At 46.6% G+C, this 20,603-nt stretch overlaps 1 protein-coding gene across 5 annotated transcripts in view; it reads right to left on the reverse strand.

Annotated features, from left to right (window-relative positions):
- Window positions 1-20,603, reverse strand: part of STAG1 (STAG1 cohesin complex component) — a 995,019-nt gene that overhangs the window by 495,803 nt on the left and 478,613 nt on the right. For all 5 annotated transcript variants that reach the window (XM_069213542.1, XM_069213540.1, XM_069213544.1 and 2 more), the window contains one exon: window positions 658-761. In XM_069213542.1, coding sequence (XP_069069643.1) covers window positions 658-761 — 104 coding nt within the window. The remainder of the gene's footprint in view (window positions 1-657; window positions 762-20,603) is intronic.

Below are 20,603 nucleotides of genomic sequence, written 5' to 3' on the forward strand. Positions count from 1 at the left end.
AAAAAAAAAAAAAGGCAAACCGAGCCTAAGGGGCAGGGGAAAGCACTCACTTGAAGACTCCATAGCTACTCATCTGTATCCTTCTGCCCAACCACCACTTGAAAACAATCATTTATATTTAAAAAAACAACAACAACAAAACGGAAAAAAAAAAAAAACGAGAAAAAAAAAACGTTGCCATCAACTCCAGAGTTCTTATAGCCCATACATGGTCCACGAGATTAGCTGTCAAGCAGTGAGGACTTTGTTCCGTGCTCTGAGGAAAGAGTATTCTGAAAATAAGCAGGTCTCATCGCTGAGTATTATCCAGAAAGTTAATTTACATGTCACTAGCCAATACGACTTATCACTATTTAGGACTAAAAAAAATACATTTCCTGACGAAAAAGAGTCCAGTCATTGTGCCTTGTAATGTATAATGCAACATATTTGATTGAGAATTTCCAAACTGGACACTGATTGAAAAAACAATCTTTGATCAACCAAGACAAGTAACATGTGCTGGAAAAGGGGGAAATAAATGTGCTTCTGGATGTTTATTGAAGTCAATGCACTTGCACAGAACACTTTCCTAAACAAAGATAAAAAGTACTGTAGAAAATCTAGAACTTTACATGCACATTAATGTGAAAGCCAAACATGGCCAAAAATACGTACTCTCTTGCCAGTACCCCTGCCCACTGGAGGATGTGCTTCTGCTGCTTGTCGTATTGTACACACCATAAGCTCGATTAGAGCAGTCTCCTGCCGGTCAGACATAACTATAAAAACAAAAGGGTTTCAGGAAAACACATGAATATCTTTCAAAAGGACATCTTTCACATAATTTAGACAAAATTAAAGCAGACAGATTTGGCTAAATAGGAGAATTGGAAAATAGTTCAAGGACATTACAGTTTTTCATGTAATGGATATGGAAATGATGTGTTACATTAAAGTCATTTAATGAACAAGAGGGTTTTTACCTAGTTATTGAGGCAATGTTTGATCAAAGGATCCTTATATACCGTTTTAGCAATCAAGAAAGTTAAACGCTCAAATCTGAGAAGTGTCAGCAAAGCAAGATCTTTTGGAAATAAACTATTTGGTTACAACCATCTATTTTTAGCATGCAGTGTCGGTAATGTACATGCTCTGCATATTCATGTCATGTAGCCTTGGACACAGAAGTTTGCAAATACTTTTTCTTGAAAGTTGTTTTCAAGTCACGAGGTCTGTTATGACTCTCCCTGTAGCACACCAGGACAAATACTCCACCCTCAGATTGTTTTCTGCTCAGCGTGCAAGTAATCTAAGTGGATTGTCATGTCGGAGGCACAGTAGCAGGTACTGTGTATTTTGGAACATAACTGTAACCGGACGTCTCCGGACGCCGGTTCCCAAGAGATTACGACGGCCGCAATTACACGCTCCCGGGGCACTCGAGAGGGACTCGGACTTATGACGTCAGACGCCTTCTGCGTCTGGACGAAAAGTGAAAGAAAAGACGGACCAGATCGTGGAGGAGCGCGAGAGACTGAGAGAAACGCTCGGCGAACGCGACCCGAAGAGGAGGAAACCCAGACGCCGAGGACCGACAACGAGGAACCCGTTGAAGGAGCGGAGGACCCAGAGAAGGTGGAAAAGTTCAGGGGACCTCCCGCCCCTGTCAGAGAGAAGCCGGGAGATCGCCAAAGAGACGGCCGCGTCCCCGGAGGGGCGTGGCCACCTCAGTTTGGGCCACTGATGAAGAGGAAGATCGGACCCCTTCCCAAAGCTGGACCCGGCCACACGTGGACTATCACAAGAACCCTGAAAGAGAAAAAAAGGAACTTTATTTATTTTTTTGGGGACTAAAAGTGGACTATCCTTGTGAACAAGAAACAAGAGATAAAAAGTTCCATCTTAAAAACAGAGCACGAATAAATTAGTTAAACCCTTACCGTCTACCCCTGTCACATTATTCCAATATCCTTATTCTTGGGATAAAGAACCCATTACAGTGGTGTCAGAAGTGGGATATTGGAACGGCGACAGGTAATTTAAGACGATGGAGGGTACGCCCACCCTATCGGATATGATGCAGCAGCTAGCCGCGGGGCAGAGGCATCTACAAGTTGTGTGGGAAGAGCAACAGAAGGAGGCTAAAGTGGAAAGTCAGGCTCTACAAAGCGCTCTTAAAAGTCAGGCCACTATCATGGCCAACAATCAATTGGTTCATGAGACTGCAATCAAAAATCTCACGGATACTATTGCCGCCACCCGGGTGCATCCGAACGTACCCAGTTCGGTCCTGCAGCGATATCAGGAAGGCGAAGACCCGGATGCCTTTTTCACCAATTTTGAGCGGGTTGCCACTTCCGCCACCTGGCCCCAGGATAGGTGGGGCCAATACATTGCTCCGTTATTAACAGGAACTCTCCAAGCGGCTTATCAAGCGGTAAACCCAGGCGGAACGACACCCTATCAAGATATTAAAAAGAGCATCCTGGAGCGGGTGGGGTTTGATACAGAACACTACCGGGTCCGGTTTAGGAAAGCCAAGTGGGGACCCTCCGAGAATCCCCGGGCCCTGTATTTCCGGATTAAGGATTTGGGTCTCAAATGGCTAGGTCCCATTGGGACTAATAGGGAAGATATCATTGAGGTTGTCCTCTTAGAACAATATCTAGACGCCCTACCCACCAACACGCGTAACTGGATCAAGCAACACCCAAGCCCAGATACTAACACCACCATTGAGTTAGCCTGTGCCTTTCACCGCTCCCTCGAGTTCAAAATCCCTCCCGTACAGCCAACACCTAACCCCATCCGGCAGAGCCTCGGACCATCCTCATCCCTAGGGCGAAAAACAACCGAGAACCTGGGAAAAATGCGAGGACTGGAAAGACCCTATATGCAACAACCACAGTGTTTTAGCTGTGGAGAGTGGGGACATATCGCCCGGGTATGCCCCCTGAAAATGGAAAAACCAGAACCGATGGAAATAGGAGTTACTAGGGGGAGAGTCTTCTATACAGGGGGAAAGGAAACCCAATACAAGAAGAGACTTGTTATCAATGGAAGAACCACAGTGGCCCTCATTGACTCAGGTTGCAGTCAGTCCGTAATTCGAGCTGATTTACTGGAAAGCCCCACTTTTACTTCAGGACTTACGGTATCCATATGTTGTATTCATGGAGAAACGAGAGAATACCCCCTAATCTGGACAACCCTGTCCTGGGAAGGAAAAGAAACCCCTATAAGGCTGGGGGTGGTGGAACGACTAGTCGAAGAAGCGATCGTAGGAACCAACTTCACTGACTTTTCGGAACTTCTTGATAGTACAAAAGACTCTGAGGTCATGAGTACCTAGTGGAAAAGGGCTCCTTTCTCTAATATACCTATACCACCGCTGGTGGTTCGATACAAACCCTCCCGAAAAGAAAAAAGAGAAACCAGAAAAGTCTACGCGCAAGGAAACACGAGTCCAGATAGGGTAATTACAAAGGTCCTTACCCTTACTGATCTTCCCCCATTCCGTAGTTGTCAAAGAGAAGACCCGAGTTTGATCCATGCCTGGAAAAGTGCACGACCCCGGAACCCCCAAGACAAGAGTCCTTCTTTTACAATAATCAAAAATCTGTTATACCGTGTCACTGGCAATAACAGAGAAGAAAAGAAGCAGCTATTAGTTCCCGAACCGTATAGGCAAAAAGACCTACACCTAGCCCACAGCCAGACGGGGGGGGGGGTCACTATGGGGGTGAGAAAACGGATGAGTATCTGTTGAGGAAGTTCTACTGGCCGGGGGTCTTTTCACAGATTAGGAGGTTCTGTCAGCAGTGTCCTAAATGCCAAATGATTGATCCTGGTCCAAAGAGAAGAGCTCCCTTGCAACCGCTTCCCATTATAGACATCCCTTTTTCAAGAATAGGAATGGACATTGTAGGCCCTCTCCTACCTTCTTCTAGAGGCTACCGTTATATACTAGTATTGGTAGATTATGCCACCAGATACCCAGAAGCCATCCCACTCAGTAGTATTAACTCCAAGAGCGTCGCCCATGCCATGATAGGGTTCTTCTCCCGAATAGGTTTTCCCCGAGAAATCTTAACAGACCAAGGTACCCAGTTCATGTCCAACTTGATGTCACAAATATGTCAACTTCTGGGGATCAAACAGTTGCGGACGGCGGTTTATCATCCACAAACGGATGGTTTGGTGGAAAGATATAATCGCACTCTGAAAACTCTACTAAAGAAATCTATTTCAGAGACAGGTAAAGACTGGGATAGGAAACTCCCGTTAGTATTATACGCTGTCAGGACCCATGAACAAGCTTCCACGGGCCATAGTCCATTTGAATTGTTGTTCGGACGACAGCCCCGGACCTTATTAGACATGGCTGCGGAGTTATGGGAGGAGGAGGAGGATGGGGAAAAGTCCCTCTTGGAATATACCCATGAGTTAAAAACCCACCTACAAACCGTGTGGGAAAACGTAAGGGAACATATGGAGAAGGCTCAAGAAAAGCAGAAAAGATATTACGACAGGAATACTCAATTAAGGACCTTTACCATAGGAGATAAGGTGTTAGTGCTTCTCCCCAGTTCAGACAACAAGTTGCTAGCAAAGTGGCAGGGACCCTATAAAGTGATAGGGGTAGTAACACCCGTGACCTATAAGGTCCAGCTCTCAGACAGTTCCAACCGGTCGCAGATCTTTCATGTCAATTTATTAAAAAGATGGGAAGAGCCACAGGGAGAACCGACCAGGGGATGTCTAGTTAACACGGTTAAGGAATTGGCGATAGGGTGGTGTCCCACTGATAGTCCTAGCAGAAACGAGGTGCCTCCTATAAATACCGAAATCTCGATTCAACAGAGTGAGCAATTAACCCAGCTCCTCCATGATCATACCCATGTGTTCTCCTCGATACCAGGCAGAACCAAGTTAGTACATCATCAAATCATAACACCACCTGGCAAGGTCGTACGGCTACGGCCGTATCGTATCCCTGAAGCTAGAAAGATTCTGGTAGAAAACGAAATAGAAAAGATGTTAGACCTGGGCATTATAGAGCCTTCCCAGAGTCCCTGGTGTTCACCGGTGGTATTAGTGCCAAAGCCAGATGGGTCTATACGTTTTTGTATTGACTTTAGACGAGTCAATTCTATATCACAGTTCGACACTTATCCCCTTCCAAGGGTGGACGAACTCTTAGAAAAATTGGGAAAAGCTAAGTACATGTCTACCCTCGACTTGACCAAAGGCTACTGGCAGATTCCTTTGGCACCAGAAGATAAAGAGAAAACGGCCTTCTCTACTCCCTCAGGACTATATCATTTTAATGTTCTCCCTTTCGGGTGACATGGGGCACCCGCCACCTTCCAGCGTCTCATCGACACCATTCTACGACCTCATATCAGATATGCTGCCGCATATCTGGATGATATCGTTATCCACAGCGAGACTTGGGAGGACCACTTGGCGCATTTAAACAAAATCTTTACAGCGTTACGAGGGGCTGGACTGACAGCCAACGCCTCCAAAAGCCGATTGGCATTTAATGATATCTCTTACCTAGGCTATCATATAGGGAAAGGTATACTTAGACCACAAATGAATAAAGTTGAAGCCATCCTACGGATAGATACACCCACAACGAAAAAAGAGGTCCGGTCATTCTTAGGCTTGGTAGGGTACTATCGAAGATTTATACCCCATTATTCCACCTTGGCCGCTCCTCTGACCGACCTCCTGAGGAAAGGCCAGCCCAAAAATATCACGAATTTAAACCCGGTCCAATCCCATAGTTACCATACCCTACAAAGATGTCTCACCACCCAACCGATTTTAAAATGTCCTGACTTCACTATCCCCTTTCACCTCCAAACGGATGCCTCAGACGTGGGTCTGGGGGCCGTGCTTTTTCAGAAAGATGAAAGCAATATTAGCCATCCCGTGGTCTTTATTAGTCGTAAACTGTTTCCCAGGGAGCAGAAATATCCCATTATAGAACGGGAATGTCTCGCCATCAAGTGGGCGATTGAAAGCCTTCAATATTACCTCCTAGGAAGATCCTTTCTATTATATACGGATCACGCTCCCCTTACCTGGCTCTCGAGGTATAAAGATACTAACAATCGCATTTTGAGATGGTTTATGGAGCTTCAACCTTTCTCCTTCCAGGTTTGCCATCTCCCTGGTGATCTTATGGGTCAGGCTGACTATTTATCCCGGTTCCCGGGACCTTTGGGTCTCGAACAGCCCCATTCGAGGGAGGGGATGTGTAACCGGACGTCTCCGGACGCCGGTTCCCAAGAGATTACGACGGCTGCAATTACATGCCCCCGGGGCACTCGAGAGGGACTCGGACTTATGACGTCAGACGCCTTCTGCGTCTGGACGAAAAGTGAAAGAAAAGACGGACCCGAACGTGGAGGAGCGCGAGAGACGGAGAGAAACGCTCGGCGAACGCGACCCGAAGAGGAGGAAACCCGGACGCCGAGGACCGACAACGAGGAACCCGTTGAAGGAGCGGAGGACCCAGAGAAGGTGGAAAAGTTCAGGGGACCTCCCGCCCCTGTCAGAGAGAAGCCGGGAGATCGCCAAAGAGCCGGCCGCGTCCCCGGAGGGGCGTGGCCACCTCAGTTTGGGCCACTGATGTAGAGGAAGATCGGACCCCTTCCCAAAGCTGGACCCGGCCACACGTGGACTATCACAAGAACCCTGAAAGAGAAAAAAAGGAACTTTATTATTTTTTTTTGGGACTAAAAGTGGACTATCCTTGTGAACAAGAAACAAGAGATAAAAAAGTTCCTTCTTAAAAATAGAGCACGAATAAATTAGTTAAACCCTTACCGTCTACCCCTGTCACATTATTCCAATATCCTTATTCTTGGGATAAAGAACCCATTACAATAACCATGATGAAAACATCTGTGATCATCACTAGGGAGGAGGGTGAGAGCATGAACAGATGGTTACTAAGCAAGTAAAATTTTCCATTCATACACATGCTCTGCATAGGTTGTGAAGCTGTTCCTCCCCACGGTGGTAGCTAGCAAGCGGATGGATGCAGGTGTTTGAAAGAATGTTCTCTGCGCATTCTGGTCAACTAATTCCTGGGAGCAGACTTAAAAGTCTACAAAGTAATATTTAGTGAACATGTGCTGTGCTGATCATGTAGCAGCATTACAAATGTTTGCTGAAGAAAGGTTTCCAACGTCTGTTAAAGGAATGTTTCCATGGAGGCATATTTTTGGGACTGGAATGCACCCTAGTCGGTAGATGTGTGTGCTTGGCATTAGCATAGCATGTTTGAATGCATTCACCAATCAATTTAGCAAGGTCTGGTTTGAAATAGGGTTTTCCACACGAGGCTTTGCATAAGAAGCAAATTGTTTTTGTCTGTAGATGGATTAGGTCCTCTCAATGTAATACGTGAATTCCCTCTTTACATATTAAGTGGTTAATGCTCTTTATGCCACAGAGTCTGGGGGCTGAAAGAAGATGGACAACTCAGTTAGGTTAACGTGAAAAGGGGAAACCACTTTGGGTAATAGGAATTTTGGCTTTGCCCATAAGACCACCATCTATTCATGAACCTGAATGTATGGTTCCTATTGGGTCAAAGCCAGCAACTCCGATGCCTCTTAGTGAGGTGATTCCAATTAAAAAAGCTACCTTTCACAAGAAGAACTGCACGTTGTGGTTTGAAAGAAGGACCAAGAATTCTTGTGAAAACTACATTAAGGTTCCAAGACGTGCCCTTGCTGGGGTAACTCAAGCCCTGGATAATGGGAATCTTGAAAAGGAGCAGATGCTTTCTATCCTGCATACAATATGCTACCATGGCTAGATGTAGATGGATAGAAACATATGCCAATCCCACTTTTTGCAAATGTAACAAGTAACAAATGATCCCTTTAAAGAAATTATATGTACTTACCAAGACAATAGTAGACAAATCTTTTCTACTCAGCTGCATAAAAATGTACATGTGGCAGGATTTGCATACACTCCTCCAAGAGTTTTAAGTAACAGAATTCTAAAACCTAATTCATCAGATAGCTAGATTCGGTTAGAAGAGGTTTGTGAGTCCGAGTTGACCTTGATGCTGATTCATAAGATCTGGTCTCAGCAGATGTACAGACATCTACAGAGACATGAAGTATCAAGGTGATCTGGCCCACGTCGGTGCTACTAGGAAGAGGGTCCTTTATACGTGCCTCATTTTCCTCACAAAATATGGGATCTTGGGAAGCAGAGAAAAAGCATAAGCAAATACCCCGGACCAGTTCATCCATAGAGCATCGCCAGGGATTGTGAGTATGGGTAACTGGAGGCAAAGTTTTGGTATTTTGTGTTTTGCAAGGAGGCAAACAGATCTGTGGTAAAAGTACTTTTCGATGATTTGGGAATTTATCTTTAACATATGGACTTGTTGATGCGTCCTGCTTAGAATGTCTGCAAAACTGCTATCCACCCCCAGCAGATGCTCCGCTAGAAGCTGAATGTAATGCAGAATGGCTCAATGCCAGATATCTTAGACCAGTGCAGACAGGAGTAGGAGTGAGTGAGTGTGCTCCCCCACTTCTAGAAGTAACACCATGTCTTATCGTCCATCTTTGTGGCAACTGTTTTGCCTCAAACTGGTCAGTAAAAAGGTCTGAGGGCTAGGTTGATTGCCACATTCATGAAGTTGAGGTGTACTCCCACGAGCTAGCTAGGTAAATGTCACTAGCGGAAGTGGGTCTAGCAAAGGCCTGCACAACAACAAGCTCCTGTTATTTCATCATAAGAAGCTGAGCTCAATCCTGGGCTGTACTAGATCCTATCTTGACCCTTTGCTTGTGATCACTGCCTCGTTAGACCCTGTTGTAACAGGGATGTTTGCAGCCTTGCGTGTTGTAAGGAAATGCCTCCTTGGCATGGTTACCCCCTGACTTTTTGCCTTTGCTGATGCTATGTTTTGAATTTAAAGTGTGCGGAGGCCTGCTAACCAGGCCCAAGCACCAGTGTTCTTTCCCTAACCTGTACTTTTGATTCCACAATTGGCACACCCTGGCATCCAGGTAAGTCCCTTATAACTGGTACCTCTGGTACCAAGGGCCCTGATGCCAGGGAAGGTCTCTAAGGGCTGCAGCATGTCTTATGCCACCCTGGAGACACCTCACTCAGCACAGAGACACTGCTTGCCAGCTTGTGTGTGCTGGTGAGAACAAAACGAGTAAGTCGACATGGCACTCCCCTCAGGGTGCCATGCCAGCCTCTCACTGCCTATGCAGGTATAGATAAGTCACCCCTCTAGCAGGCCTTACAGCCCTAAGGCAGGGTGCACTATACCATAGGTGAGGGCACCAGTGCATGAGCACTGTGCCCCTACAGTGGCTAAGCAATACCTTAGACATTGTAAGTGCAGGGTAGCCATAAGAGTATATGGTCTGGGAGTCTGTTTTATACGAACTCCACAGCACCATAATGGCTACACTGAAAACTGGGAAGTTTGGTATCAAACTTCTCAGCACAATAAATGCACACTGATGCCAGTGTACATTTTATTGTAAAATACACCCCAGAGGGCACTTTAGAGGTGCCCCCTGAAACCTTAACCGACTATCTGTGTAGGGTGACTGGTTCCAGCAGCCTGCCACAACCGAGACATGTTGCTGGCCCCATGGGGAGAGTGCCTTTGTCACGCTGAGGCCAGTAACAAAGCCTGCACTGGGTGGAGATGCTAACACCTCCCCCAGGCAGGAGCGGTCACACCTGGCGGTGAGCCTCAAAGGCTCACCCCTTTGTGCCAGCACCGCAGGACACTCCAGCTAGTGGAGTTGCCCGCCCCCTCCGGCCACGGCCCCCACTTTTGGCGGCAGGGCCGGAGAAAATAATGAGAATAACAAGGAGTCACTGGCCAGTCAGGACAGCCCCTAAGGTGTCCTGAGCTGAAGTGACTAACTTTTAGAAATCCTCCATCTTGCAGATGGAGGATTCCTCAGTAGGATTAGGGATGTGACCCCCTCCCCTTGGGAGGAGGCACAAAGAGGGTGTACCCACCCTCAGGGCTAGTAGCCATTGGCTACTAACCCCCCAGACCTAAACACGCCCTTAAATTTAGTATTTAAGGGCTTCCCTGAACCTAAAACTTTAGATTCCTGAAACTACAAGAAGAAGAGGACTGCTGAGCTGAAGAACCCCTGCAGAGGAAGAACAGAAGACACCAACTGCTTTGGCCCCAGACTTACCGGCCTGTCTCCTGCCTTCCAAAGAAACCTGCTCCAGCGACGCTTTCCAAGGGACCAGCGACCTCTGAATCCTCTGAGGACTGCCCTGCTTCAAGAAAGACGAGAAACTCCCGAGGACAGCGGCACTGCTCCAAAAGAACTGCAACTTTGTTACAGAGGAGCAGATTTAAAGACCCCTGCAATCCCCGCAAGAAGTGTGAGACTTGCAACACTGCACCCGGCGACCCCGACTCGACTGGTGGAGAACCAACACCTCAGGGAGGACCCTCCGGCGACTCAGAGACCGTGAGTAACCAAAGCTGTCCCCCCTGAGCCCCCACAGCGACGCCTGCAGAGGGAATCCCGAGGCTCCCCCTGACCGCGACTGCCTGAACTCCATTTCCCGACGGCTGGAAAAGACCCTGCACCCGCAGCCCCCAGCACCTGAAGGAACGGAACTCCTGTGCAGGAGTGACCCCCAGGGGGCCCTCTCCCTTGCCCAGGTGGTGGCTACCCCGAGGAGCCCCCCCCTTGCCTGCCTGCAACGCTGAAGAGATCCCTTGATCTCTCATTGAAAACCATTGTAAACCCGACGCGTGTTTGCACACTGCACCCGGCCACCCCCGCGCTGCTGAGGGTGTACTTTTTGTGCTGACTTGTGTCCCCCCCGGTGCCCTAAAAAAAAACCCTGGTCTGCCCTCCGAAGACGCGGGTACTTACCTGCTGGCAGACTGGAACCGGGGCACCCCCTTCTCTCCATTGAAGCCTATGTGTTTTGGGCACCTCTTTGACCTCTGCACCTGACCGGCCCTGAGCTGCTGGTGTGGTGACTTTGGGGTTGCTCTGAACCCCCAACGGTGGGCTACCTTGGACCAAAAACTGAAACCTGTAAGTGACTTACTTACCTGTGAAACCTAACAATACTTTACCTCCCCCAGGAACTGTGAAAATTACACTGTGTCCACTTTTAAAACAGCTTATTGTGTTTTATGTAAAAAGTATATATGCTACTGTAATTATTCAAAGTTCCTAAAGTACTTACCCGCAATACCTTTCAAATGAGATATTACATGTAGAATTTGAACCTGTGGTTCTTAAAATAAACTAAGAAAATATATTTTTCTATAACAAAACCTATTGGCTGGATTTGTCTCTGAGTGTGTGTTCCTCATTTATTGCCTGTGTGTATGTACAACAAATGCTTAACACTACTCCTTTGATAAGCCTACTGCTCGACCACACTACCACAAAATAGAGCATTAGTATTATCTCTTTTTGCCACTATCTTACCTCTAAGGGGAACCCTTGGACTCTGTGCATGCTATTCCTTACTTTGAAATAGCACATACAGAGCCAACTTCCTACACGTGTGATATTACTGCGATAGATGGAGCCATCATCCCCAACAATTTCATTACTTACTGCAAGACAACGTTGTCTCTGAAAAGAGGCAACAGCTTTTGGAATGCCATCACCCTCCGTTGGGGTTGGCTTTCTTGATGACCGCATTCAGAAGAGACCTTGAACATGGTTGATCTTGCTGGAGATGGGATTTTTAACATTGATGGTGAAGCGTAACCTCTGTAACAAGGACACTGCTGTCTCTGTGTATTATACATTGATCTTTGTTGCCACTTAGTTGTCTAGGTAAGGGAAGAGGTCAATGGTGTTACTGCACCAGTACACAACCACTACCGAGACATTTTGTGAACACTCTTCGGGTAGATCTTTAAACTGGTAGTGTTGTCCAATTACCACAAAGCGCTGGTAACGACGGTGAGCTGAATGTATTGCGACATGGAATAAGGTATCCTTGAGGTCAAGGCCTAACATACAGTTCCCTCCTGTGCTTTTTGGGGATCAAGTAGTACGGGGGAAAACTACTTCAACACCCTTGAGGAGGGACCAACTTGATGACCCTTTTAGTAATGTGAATCTCCACTTCCTCCTTTGACTGTTGATGGTCACTAATGATGACAGCAGTGAGGTGGTAGGTCTGGTGCCATGCCAAGTAGTAAAGAAGTATCCTTATAGTACTACCGAGAGCATACATTTGTTAGAGGTTATTCCTCCCACTGAGGAAGGAAGAACTTCAGTCTTCATCCAGCAAGTGTTGTGTGAGGAGGAGGAAATGTGGGGGAGTGACTGATTAGAGGCAGAGGCACTACCTAGAGCATCTCAGCACTCACCTCTACTATTGCCAAGGTATCCAATGATGGCATAGGACATGAGTCCCTCCAGTAACTAAAAGGGCTAATGCTGGAGATACTGTTTCCTCTAAAGATGAGTAAATGTTTTAGATTAAATGTTATAGATCCTCCTATGGCCTGCTGCTTACAGAACGTACACCTGGGTGGTGGTGTGTAAGGTGTCCCTCGCCTTAGTGGTTTTTGTGTGTTCTCTTATCTTCTCCAGCACTGAACCAAATAAAGGCCTACGAAGAGGTGCTTTCTGCTGTAGGGCATATCAAGGAGATGTTGCTCAACCTCTGGCCTCAACTAGGAGACCCTCATGTCATTGTAACAGGATGCAGGTATTCTTCTCTTGAGGGAGTATTGGAAGAGTTCTGTGCACCTATGTTGGACTAAGATATAATTTTGCTTTTTACAGCCAGTTCCTGGTCACTCTTCTAGTGGGCTTCAAGGAGATGTTTGATTAGCTCTTCCACCTCTTTCCAGTGATAGCAGTTTTATTTTGATAGTAGTCTGACTGTTCTTGCAATTCTCTATGTGTGGCCACCCTGCCACAGCCACAAGCTTGCCAGCCGCATCAATCCTCTTACACTCCTTATCTGGGGAAGGAACACCCCCTGTTGCCTAGGCTGAGGCTTTTTATCTAGCAGTGTGAACCACTAGTGAGTCGAGTAGGATGGGATACTGAAATACACTGGGTCGTCTGGAGCACTTCATATGGCTTTCGGACCCGAGGAGGAATGACATCTCTAGCTCTAACTTGATCTATTAAGTTTTCAGACAAGGTCTTAAGCAAGCTGCAAAGCATGGGAAGTTATTGGGCGGACACTGCAGTTCAATAAATAATCTCCAATAATAGGATGTCCTCGTCCTGCGCTTTTGTAAGGTGAGATTTCATGTTCTGTTGCTGAGCTGTTCTCTATGTAGGAAAGTACCCTCTTTTTGGAATGGTTACCCCCACTTGTTTGCATGCTGTTAGTTTGTTTTGACTGTTCACTGGGATCCTGCTAAACAGGACCCCAGTTTCTGTGCTCTCTCCCCCTAAATTTGGTTGTTTTTAACTTCATACACCCCACAATTGTCACACTGGTGCCTCCATGCAAGTCTCTAGTATATTGTACTTCGGTACCCAGGGCATTGGGGTACCAGGGGTTCCCCATGGGCTGCAGCATGTATTATGTCACCCATGGGAGCACATGCAAAATGCGTCTTCAAGCCTGCCATTGCAGCCTGCCTGAAACAGTGCATACAGCTTTTCACTACAGGTCATTGCACCAGGTCACTAAGTCACCCCTATAGCAGGCCCTCCTACCCCAGAGGGCAGGGTGCAAGTACCTGTGTGTGAGGGCACCCCTGCATTATCTGAGGTGCCCCTACGAACTCCAGCTCCATTTTCCTGGACTTCATAAGTGCAGGGAAGTCATTTTACCTGGGTCCTGGACACAGTTGTCCAGCTATATAATGGTAACTCCTAAACTGGGCATGTTTGGTATCAAACATGCCAGATACATACCTCAATACAGTTGTAAGTATTGGTTGTAAGATTTCATGCACTCTGGAGGCTCCTTAGAGGACCCCCAGCTTTGCTCCTACCAGTTTGCAGTTTTCCGGGGCAGCCCGCGCTGCTGCCATCCTACAGACATGTTTCTGCCCTCCTGCTGCTTGACCAGCTCAAGCCCAGGAAGGCAGAACAAAGGATTTCCTAAGGGAGATGGAGGCAACACCCTTTCCCTTTGGAAATAGGTGCTTCATGTCTTCGGAGGGGTAGCCTCCCCAAGCCATTGGCATGCTTTGAAGGGCACATTTGGTGCCCTCCTTGCATAAACCAGTTAGCACCAGTCCAGAGACCCCCCTCCCCCGCCCAGTCCCTGCTGTGGCACGAAACTGGTCAATGGAAAGGGGAGTAACCACTCCCCTGTCCATCACCACCCCAGAGGTGGTGCCCAGAGCTCCTCCAGGTGGCCACTTGATTCTGCAATCTTGAATCCAAGGTGGGCAGAGGCCTCTGGGAGCATTCGAGTGGCCATGTCAGCCAGGTGACGTCACAGCCCCCTCCTAAAAGGTGGTCGCCTTTCTAGATGACCAATCCCCCTTCCAGGGATATTTAGGGTCTCCTTCTTGGGTGGGTCTCCTCCTTGGGTGGGTCATCATATTCGACATGTAAGATTCCAGCAGGACTCCTCTGCATCATTTACTACTTCTTCTGGCCACTGGATCTGCAACTTGACCCACTCAGATCTGACAATCTGCATCCACAGCGACGACTGCTGGCAACACTGTTTCCACGGCTCTGTCCAGCAACTGCAACATTTCCCCAGCTGAGCATCCTATGAGGGCGACAAGTCTTCAGTCTGCACGAGAAGCAAGACAGAATCTCCCTTGGAGTGAAGCAGTCACTCCCCTGCATCCGCAGGCACCAACGACAACCGGCTGCGTGGATCTCCTCTAATCCAGAGCTGCTTGGATCCTCCATCAAGGGTGGTGGTCTGGAGGGGTCCCCTTGGTCCTCTCTACCAGCTGTCAAACTTGGGAGACTGTAATCCCTTGCCTCTCCATGCAGCACAGTACCCAGGTGCACAGCGTCTCTTGCAGCTATCATGGCTTGTTGGCATCTCCCACAAGGGATCTTCAGGCTCCGTGTAGCCCCAGCCCCTCAGTACTGTTCCCTACAAAATACAGCCCTCTGCGTGCTGCTCCTGCGACACAGGACTCCTTCCAAGGTGTCTAGTGTGGGCCTCACTGCGACCCATGTGCTTACTGCCTGCGCGGTCTGTCTCCTCTTCCTGTGACTCTCCTCACTGCGGTGGTTCACCCGGGACTCCCCTCCGTGGATTGAGTCCTCCTGGACCATTATGGTCCCCGGCAGCTCCACATTTCTTCTTCCATGGCATTTGCCTTTGCCAAGGCTTGTCGGTGGTTTTTCCACACCACTGACTGACTGCAATCCTCCTTCCGCCGTGGGACGTCGACTACACCACTTCAGGAACTCTTCAGCTGCTCCAGTGCTGCACTGCTGACTGTCTTCTTCCACAGTCAAACTGGTCCTGCACCCACAGTCAGGTGGGGGTAGTGGCTCCGGTCACGACCGGATGCGCCAACGTGAACTGGAATTGGTTCCCTTCTTTTACAGGTCTTCCTCAACCAGGATCCACCTTTGGTGTCTTGCAATCTTGTCTGGGTCTTGCAAAATCTTCTGAAGTCCTTTTGATTGGTTTGGAGAGAACCAGGTACTTTACCACTTCTCCTAGTTGCGGAGGACCACAATGGTAGTTAACTTGGTTTGTAGTTCATCCAGCTTTCCTCTACCAATTCCACCTCCTTGGGTGGGGGCCCGACTTTCGCATTCTACTTTCTTAGATTATGGTTTGGTCCCCCCCAGAGCCTTCAGTACTTACTATTGTTTTCACTGTTTTTTATTGCCTTTTAATCTAATCACTTACTTCTAATGTGTATATAGTGTGTTTATTCACCTGCTAGTAGAATATTGCCTGTACAGTATTTTAGTATTTGTGTAACACTATGTGGTTCTTTCATGTGTGTAAGTGTTGTGTGACTACAGTGTACATAAGCTTTGAATTTCTCCTAGAAAAGTCTTGGCTGCTCATCCACGGCTACCGCTAGAGAGCCTGGCTTCCTAGACACTGGTTACACCTCACTATGAGGGATACCTGGACCTGGTATAAGGTGATAACATAGGTGCTCACCACACACCAGGCCGCTTCCTATGCTCTGTACAACTGTGTGCTATGCAGTGTTTGTCAGGAGGGGAAGCTTTGATTAGTTGAGGGTTCTAGGTCAAGGTTGTCCCATTAGTCCTCCCTGGTGTCATACCTCTCCCCAGGTCAACAGGCTCATAGTATGGTCCCCTGTGGTTGTATCAGTGCCCTGTTGAGATAGTGGACCGTGAATATTGGGGGGGGGGTGACTGATTAGACGAGGCTGCTAGGGGCCGTGACATTTTTCACTGTTAAGGGGGCCTGGAAAAAAGGGCAGTGGTTCAAGACTATTGGCCCTGTCCCAAATCTTTTAAAAGGGGCGGGGGGGGGGGGATGTGGCTCTTTGGAAGGCAGCTCCTTATAAATGAGCCTTCTCTTTTTAGGGATCTGGTTACGGTGCTGGTGTTCCTGTGCAGGAAGGGGCTTGAAGGGGGTAGGAGGGCATGGTCTGGTCATGATCTCCCCCCTGGCGGATAAAGATCTTCTGCTTGACATCATGCATCTTTGGAAGCTGCAGGACTTGTGGCACCTCAGTTGAGTCTGACCCTAAAGTAGAGGGATCTTTCAGAGCTGAGTTAGGGTGGTCTGTTTCAGCTTTCATCCCTATTTTGGCTTGGAGACACTTTTAAGGGCCACAAAGTCGAGCAAGCATGAATAGGTGATGCTCAATGCACCTGGTCACAGGCTTGCTGAGGAGGCATCTCATGGCTGAGAGGTGTCAGCAGCTTGAGCTGTAAACAAAGGTTTGTGCCTTTTCCAGCTAGCACGAACCACATAGGCCTGTCTCCTTCAACAGCAGTTCACTGCGGTGACCTGTGAGCAGTTTCACATGGCTTTGACTCAAGCACGGAACATGAAGCAAGGGCCAAAGATGTGGCAGTTGCACCTTTTCTTAGACTTTTACCAGTGAGACGTTCAAGGACAGAACCTCTGAGCTCAGCTCTCCTTATGTAGGCCTGATGGTCCGACACCTGCCCCTTCCCTTCAGAGCCGAAAGGGTCTTCCAGACCAAATATATAGTGCATCTTGGGTGAATGTTTCTGATAGATTCTAGGGTTTACCAGTGGTGTTTGCATCTGTGACAAATGATCTTTTTGCATTGAAACACTCTACACACCAAGCTGGTTGGCTCAGTTATGGTACACACTGCAGACCCTATATTGGTCTGACCAGGGATGTTTGGCATTGTATTTAGGGCAAAACTATAAGACCGTGGTCCACACAACACTCTGAAGTAGTTCTCCAAATAGAACTCGATTCCTTGAAGGAGCCACCTCAAAACAGCTCAAAAGGGAGTCCTCTTGTTTGTTATCCGGCAAAGATGTCTTGGTACTGGAAACTTAGATCTTGACAAATGGCACCAAAGATAAGCACTGTTCAAAGATGTTTTCCTGTCACTAACATGGAAGTCCAGATGACTAGCATCAAAGGTTTGTTAAAGAAACCTAATCACTCCCAGAGCTGACAAACACCATCAAAAACTGCTGAAAACAAGATGAGTGGAAGCCTTTGCCCTGGTCAATTGTGGGCTAAGGGTGGTGTTGCAACATACTTGAGACACCACAACAACCTAGGCCAAAAAACAGCTTGCAAGTGGCTGTGCCCAACACAAGATGGCAGGAGTGGGCAGAACATGTGTATCTACAGTTACATATGCCATAAACGTGTTTTAAGGTACTGTCACTTAAGAGGAGCATACTTCACAAAAACCGTGTTTACTTTAAATGCTGTAAGTACTGAACTGCTCGAGGACAATTTTCAGTATCCCTACGGACCAATGGTGGGAAAAAATAAATATCTGTACAGGAAAACGTTTTTGATTTTTTGTAAGTCTCTTAATTTACAGATAAAATGGTCAATCATAAGCACCTTTTAGAAAAAGTATTTCATCGATTTCAATGTGTCACACAGCACTCAAACCATGACCTCTCCCTGGTTTCCTTCTTCCTGTTGAAAGGACTTTTTCTGCAGAGCTTGTGTCCACACCACCCTTGAAAAGGTCTGTCAATACTTTAAAATAGATGCATCTACTGCACCTTTTTGAAGATTGTCAGTGACATTGATTTATGAAAGCTCAAGCAGACGTATACTCTAAAGCGGAGGTCCTGGGGTAGAAAGATATGACCCCTTCATATGGCTTCTATTGAGGGACCAGGAGTAACTTTTAGTAGGAAATGGACATCTTTCATGTGATGGCCTACCTCATTATTCCTGAATCTGCTTCTGCTGGTTCTAGAACGATTTGCACTTCACCCCTGCTAACCAGTAGTAACGTGTCTGTTACTCCTCCTTTCAACATGATGAAGTTGGCATACTTTTAATTGCCATATTTAACTTACCAGTAAGTCTGAAGGATATGGTACCAAAGTGTATCCGGGTCTAAGTTAATGTCACTAGTGAACTACAGCATCTATTGTGCCATCCACTACAGTGACAGTGTAAAACACGGGTTCAGGCCTATCATTGTAGTCTGACTGTAGCAGTGTTTAAACTCCATTTTTATCCATCAAAATAAACCATTTTCACCATTTAAAAACTCCCTTTTAAATATAAATCGGTCACACTTATGAAGGCCTTGTGGCCCACACAGAAGGGTGCATGGTACTTAAAAGCAGGATGTATAGAAATGTAATGTTAACAGTTCCAGCGATTTTCACTACGGCATGCCAAGCTGGCCTATGCACAAAATCTGAATTTTGCTCACCCACTTCCACCAGCTGGAAGTTACCATTCATTCAATCAATCAATCAGTCAGTATTTGTAAAGTGCGGCTACTCCCAACAGCCAACACGGACCTGAATCTGCGTAAGTGACTTCACTGAATCTTAAAGAATGAGGGCACGAGGTGTAGGCTGTTGGGATCATATGTGACATTACAGTGTCAAATCTTCCTGTAGTGTTAAATTATGCGTGGCAGGTTTGCTGGGGTTTACATCCAACTCTAAAGGTGCACTTGACAGGAAGACAAACACTGTATATCCACTGTCTGGTTGAGGATAAACCCTAATTTGATTTACCAGAATTTTATCTCTGGGTGTATGGTGGGTACAGTGGCTGCTTCAAACTGGATTTTGGTGTTAGATTGGGAGGACACCAGAATTACCACAGTACACTCCCCACACACAGAGTCCAAGTTTAGTGGGGCCGAAGACTTTTTCCATCTTGAAAATGACCAAAGTTTAGCTCCTGGAACTTTTAGCCCATTGGTTAAAGAATGCACTTGAGTCATTCACCCCACTAGCAAGAGCCAGGTATAAATGAGGCACCTCCAGTCACCCACTTGTGAACACTCTTGGGCCTGAGGAAGAATAAAAGATGACTGGACATGCCATCCATATCCAGAAAGGAACCCTGAAGGATAGGACAAAGAAGTTGACTGCAAGGGACATATGGCTGACCTTTTGTTAGGTTACAGTGAGACAACAAGTTACAAGAGATCTTTTCTTTCTTGCAGCTGCCCAACGGCAACTGAATCTGGACTAGTGCCTGGTGTTGGCTTTTGTCTGACACCCAGTGTGTCTTTAAGTGCCTCCCCTAAGGTTCTGGGGACTTTAGAAGTATAGTGGATTGTAACAAAGGACTAAAGTCAGAAGGTAAAATCTTTCACCATGACAGCCCCCCTCCCTTGGTGCATCCAACCCATGCTCCATCGCAGACCATGTCAAATTATGTCTAGGTCCCAGTCTGCGGCAACCACTGACTATTCTTGACACCTGGCGCTTCCTTAAAACTTTAAATTGCATATCTGCAATCTACCTTATTGGATTTGTAATTTTGGTGTAATTTTGTTATTAATTTTTTTTCTAACCCGTTTTTGTTTTTTGTTTCAATTTTTGACTTTGTTAGTATTTTAGTACTGCATATATACTTTACAAATTACCATAAGTTAAGAATTGGGGTTGAGCTCAGTTTAACTTGGTGACTTTGAGGTTTCACACTGATAAGGGTTATTTTTCCTTGAGCAAAGGTAGTCCATTACAAATAAAAATCCAGTTTCTTGCTCTTATGATCTACGGTCCTAAGGTTCCTAGTACTGGTAGCAACCTTAAGTATTTCTGCAAGACTTTAAAAATATAATGAGTCCTCAAGTATCTAGCACTCCTCTTTGAAATATAAATGATGTGGATTCAAGTGCAGAGATTTTGTGGCTGCAGTTGTGATTTTTTGGTATGCAAAAACACAAGGTGAATGACAATATTCTGGGCTCTTTGGAGCATAAGAATTTGTGATGCTACCAAACCGAAACACAATAATCTAGGTGGTAGTTAATGGCAGTGTCCACCTTCAATGACAAACCTGTAGAGAGATACCCCAAATTAGTAAGCCAGTGAAAGCAAGTATTAGCTATCGTTCAAGGTACACTGCTAGATTTTGACTTCACATGGAAGAGCCTCAAGAACTCACAAGTGGGAGCAGATTATGGCATTGACCTTTGTTCCATTTCAAGTATTGTGAGCTCTATTTTGGGCCTATTTGTAGGCTATTTAGTGCCATTCAACTCTGAA

The sequence above is a fragment of the Pleurodeles waltl genome, chromosome 11 (genome assembly GCF_031143425.1).
Source record: "Pleurodeles waltl isolate 20211129_DDA chromosome 11, aPleWal1.hap1.20221129, whole genome shotgun sequence".
Taxonomy (NCBI): Eukaryota; Metazoa; Chordata; class Amphibia; order Caudata; family Salamandridae; genus Pleurodeles; species Pleurodeles waltl.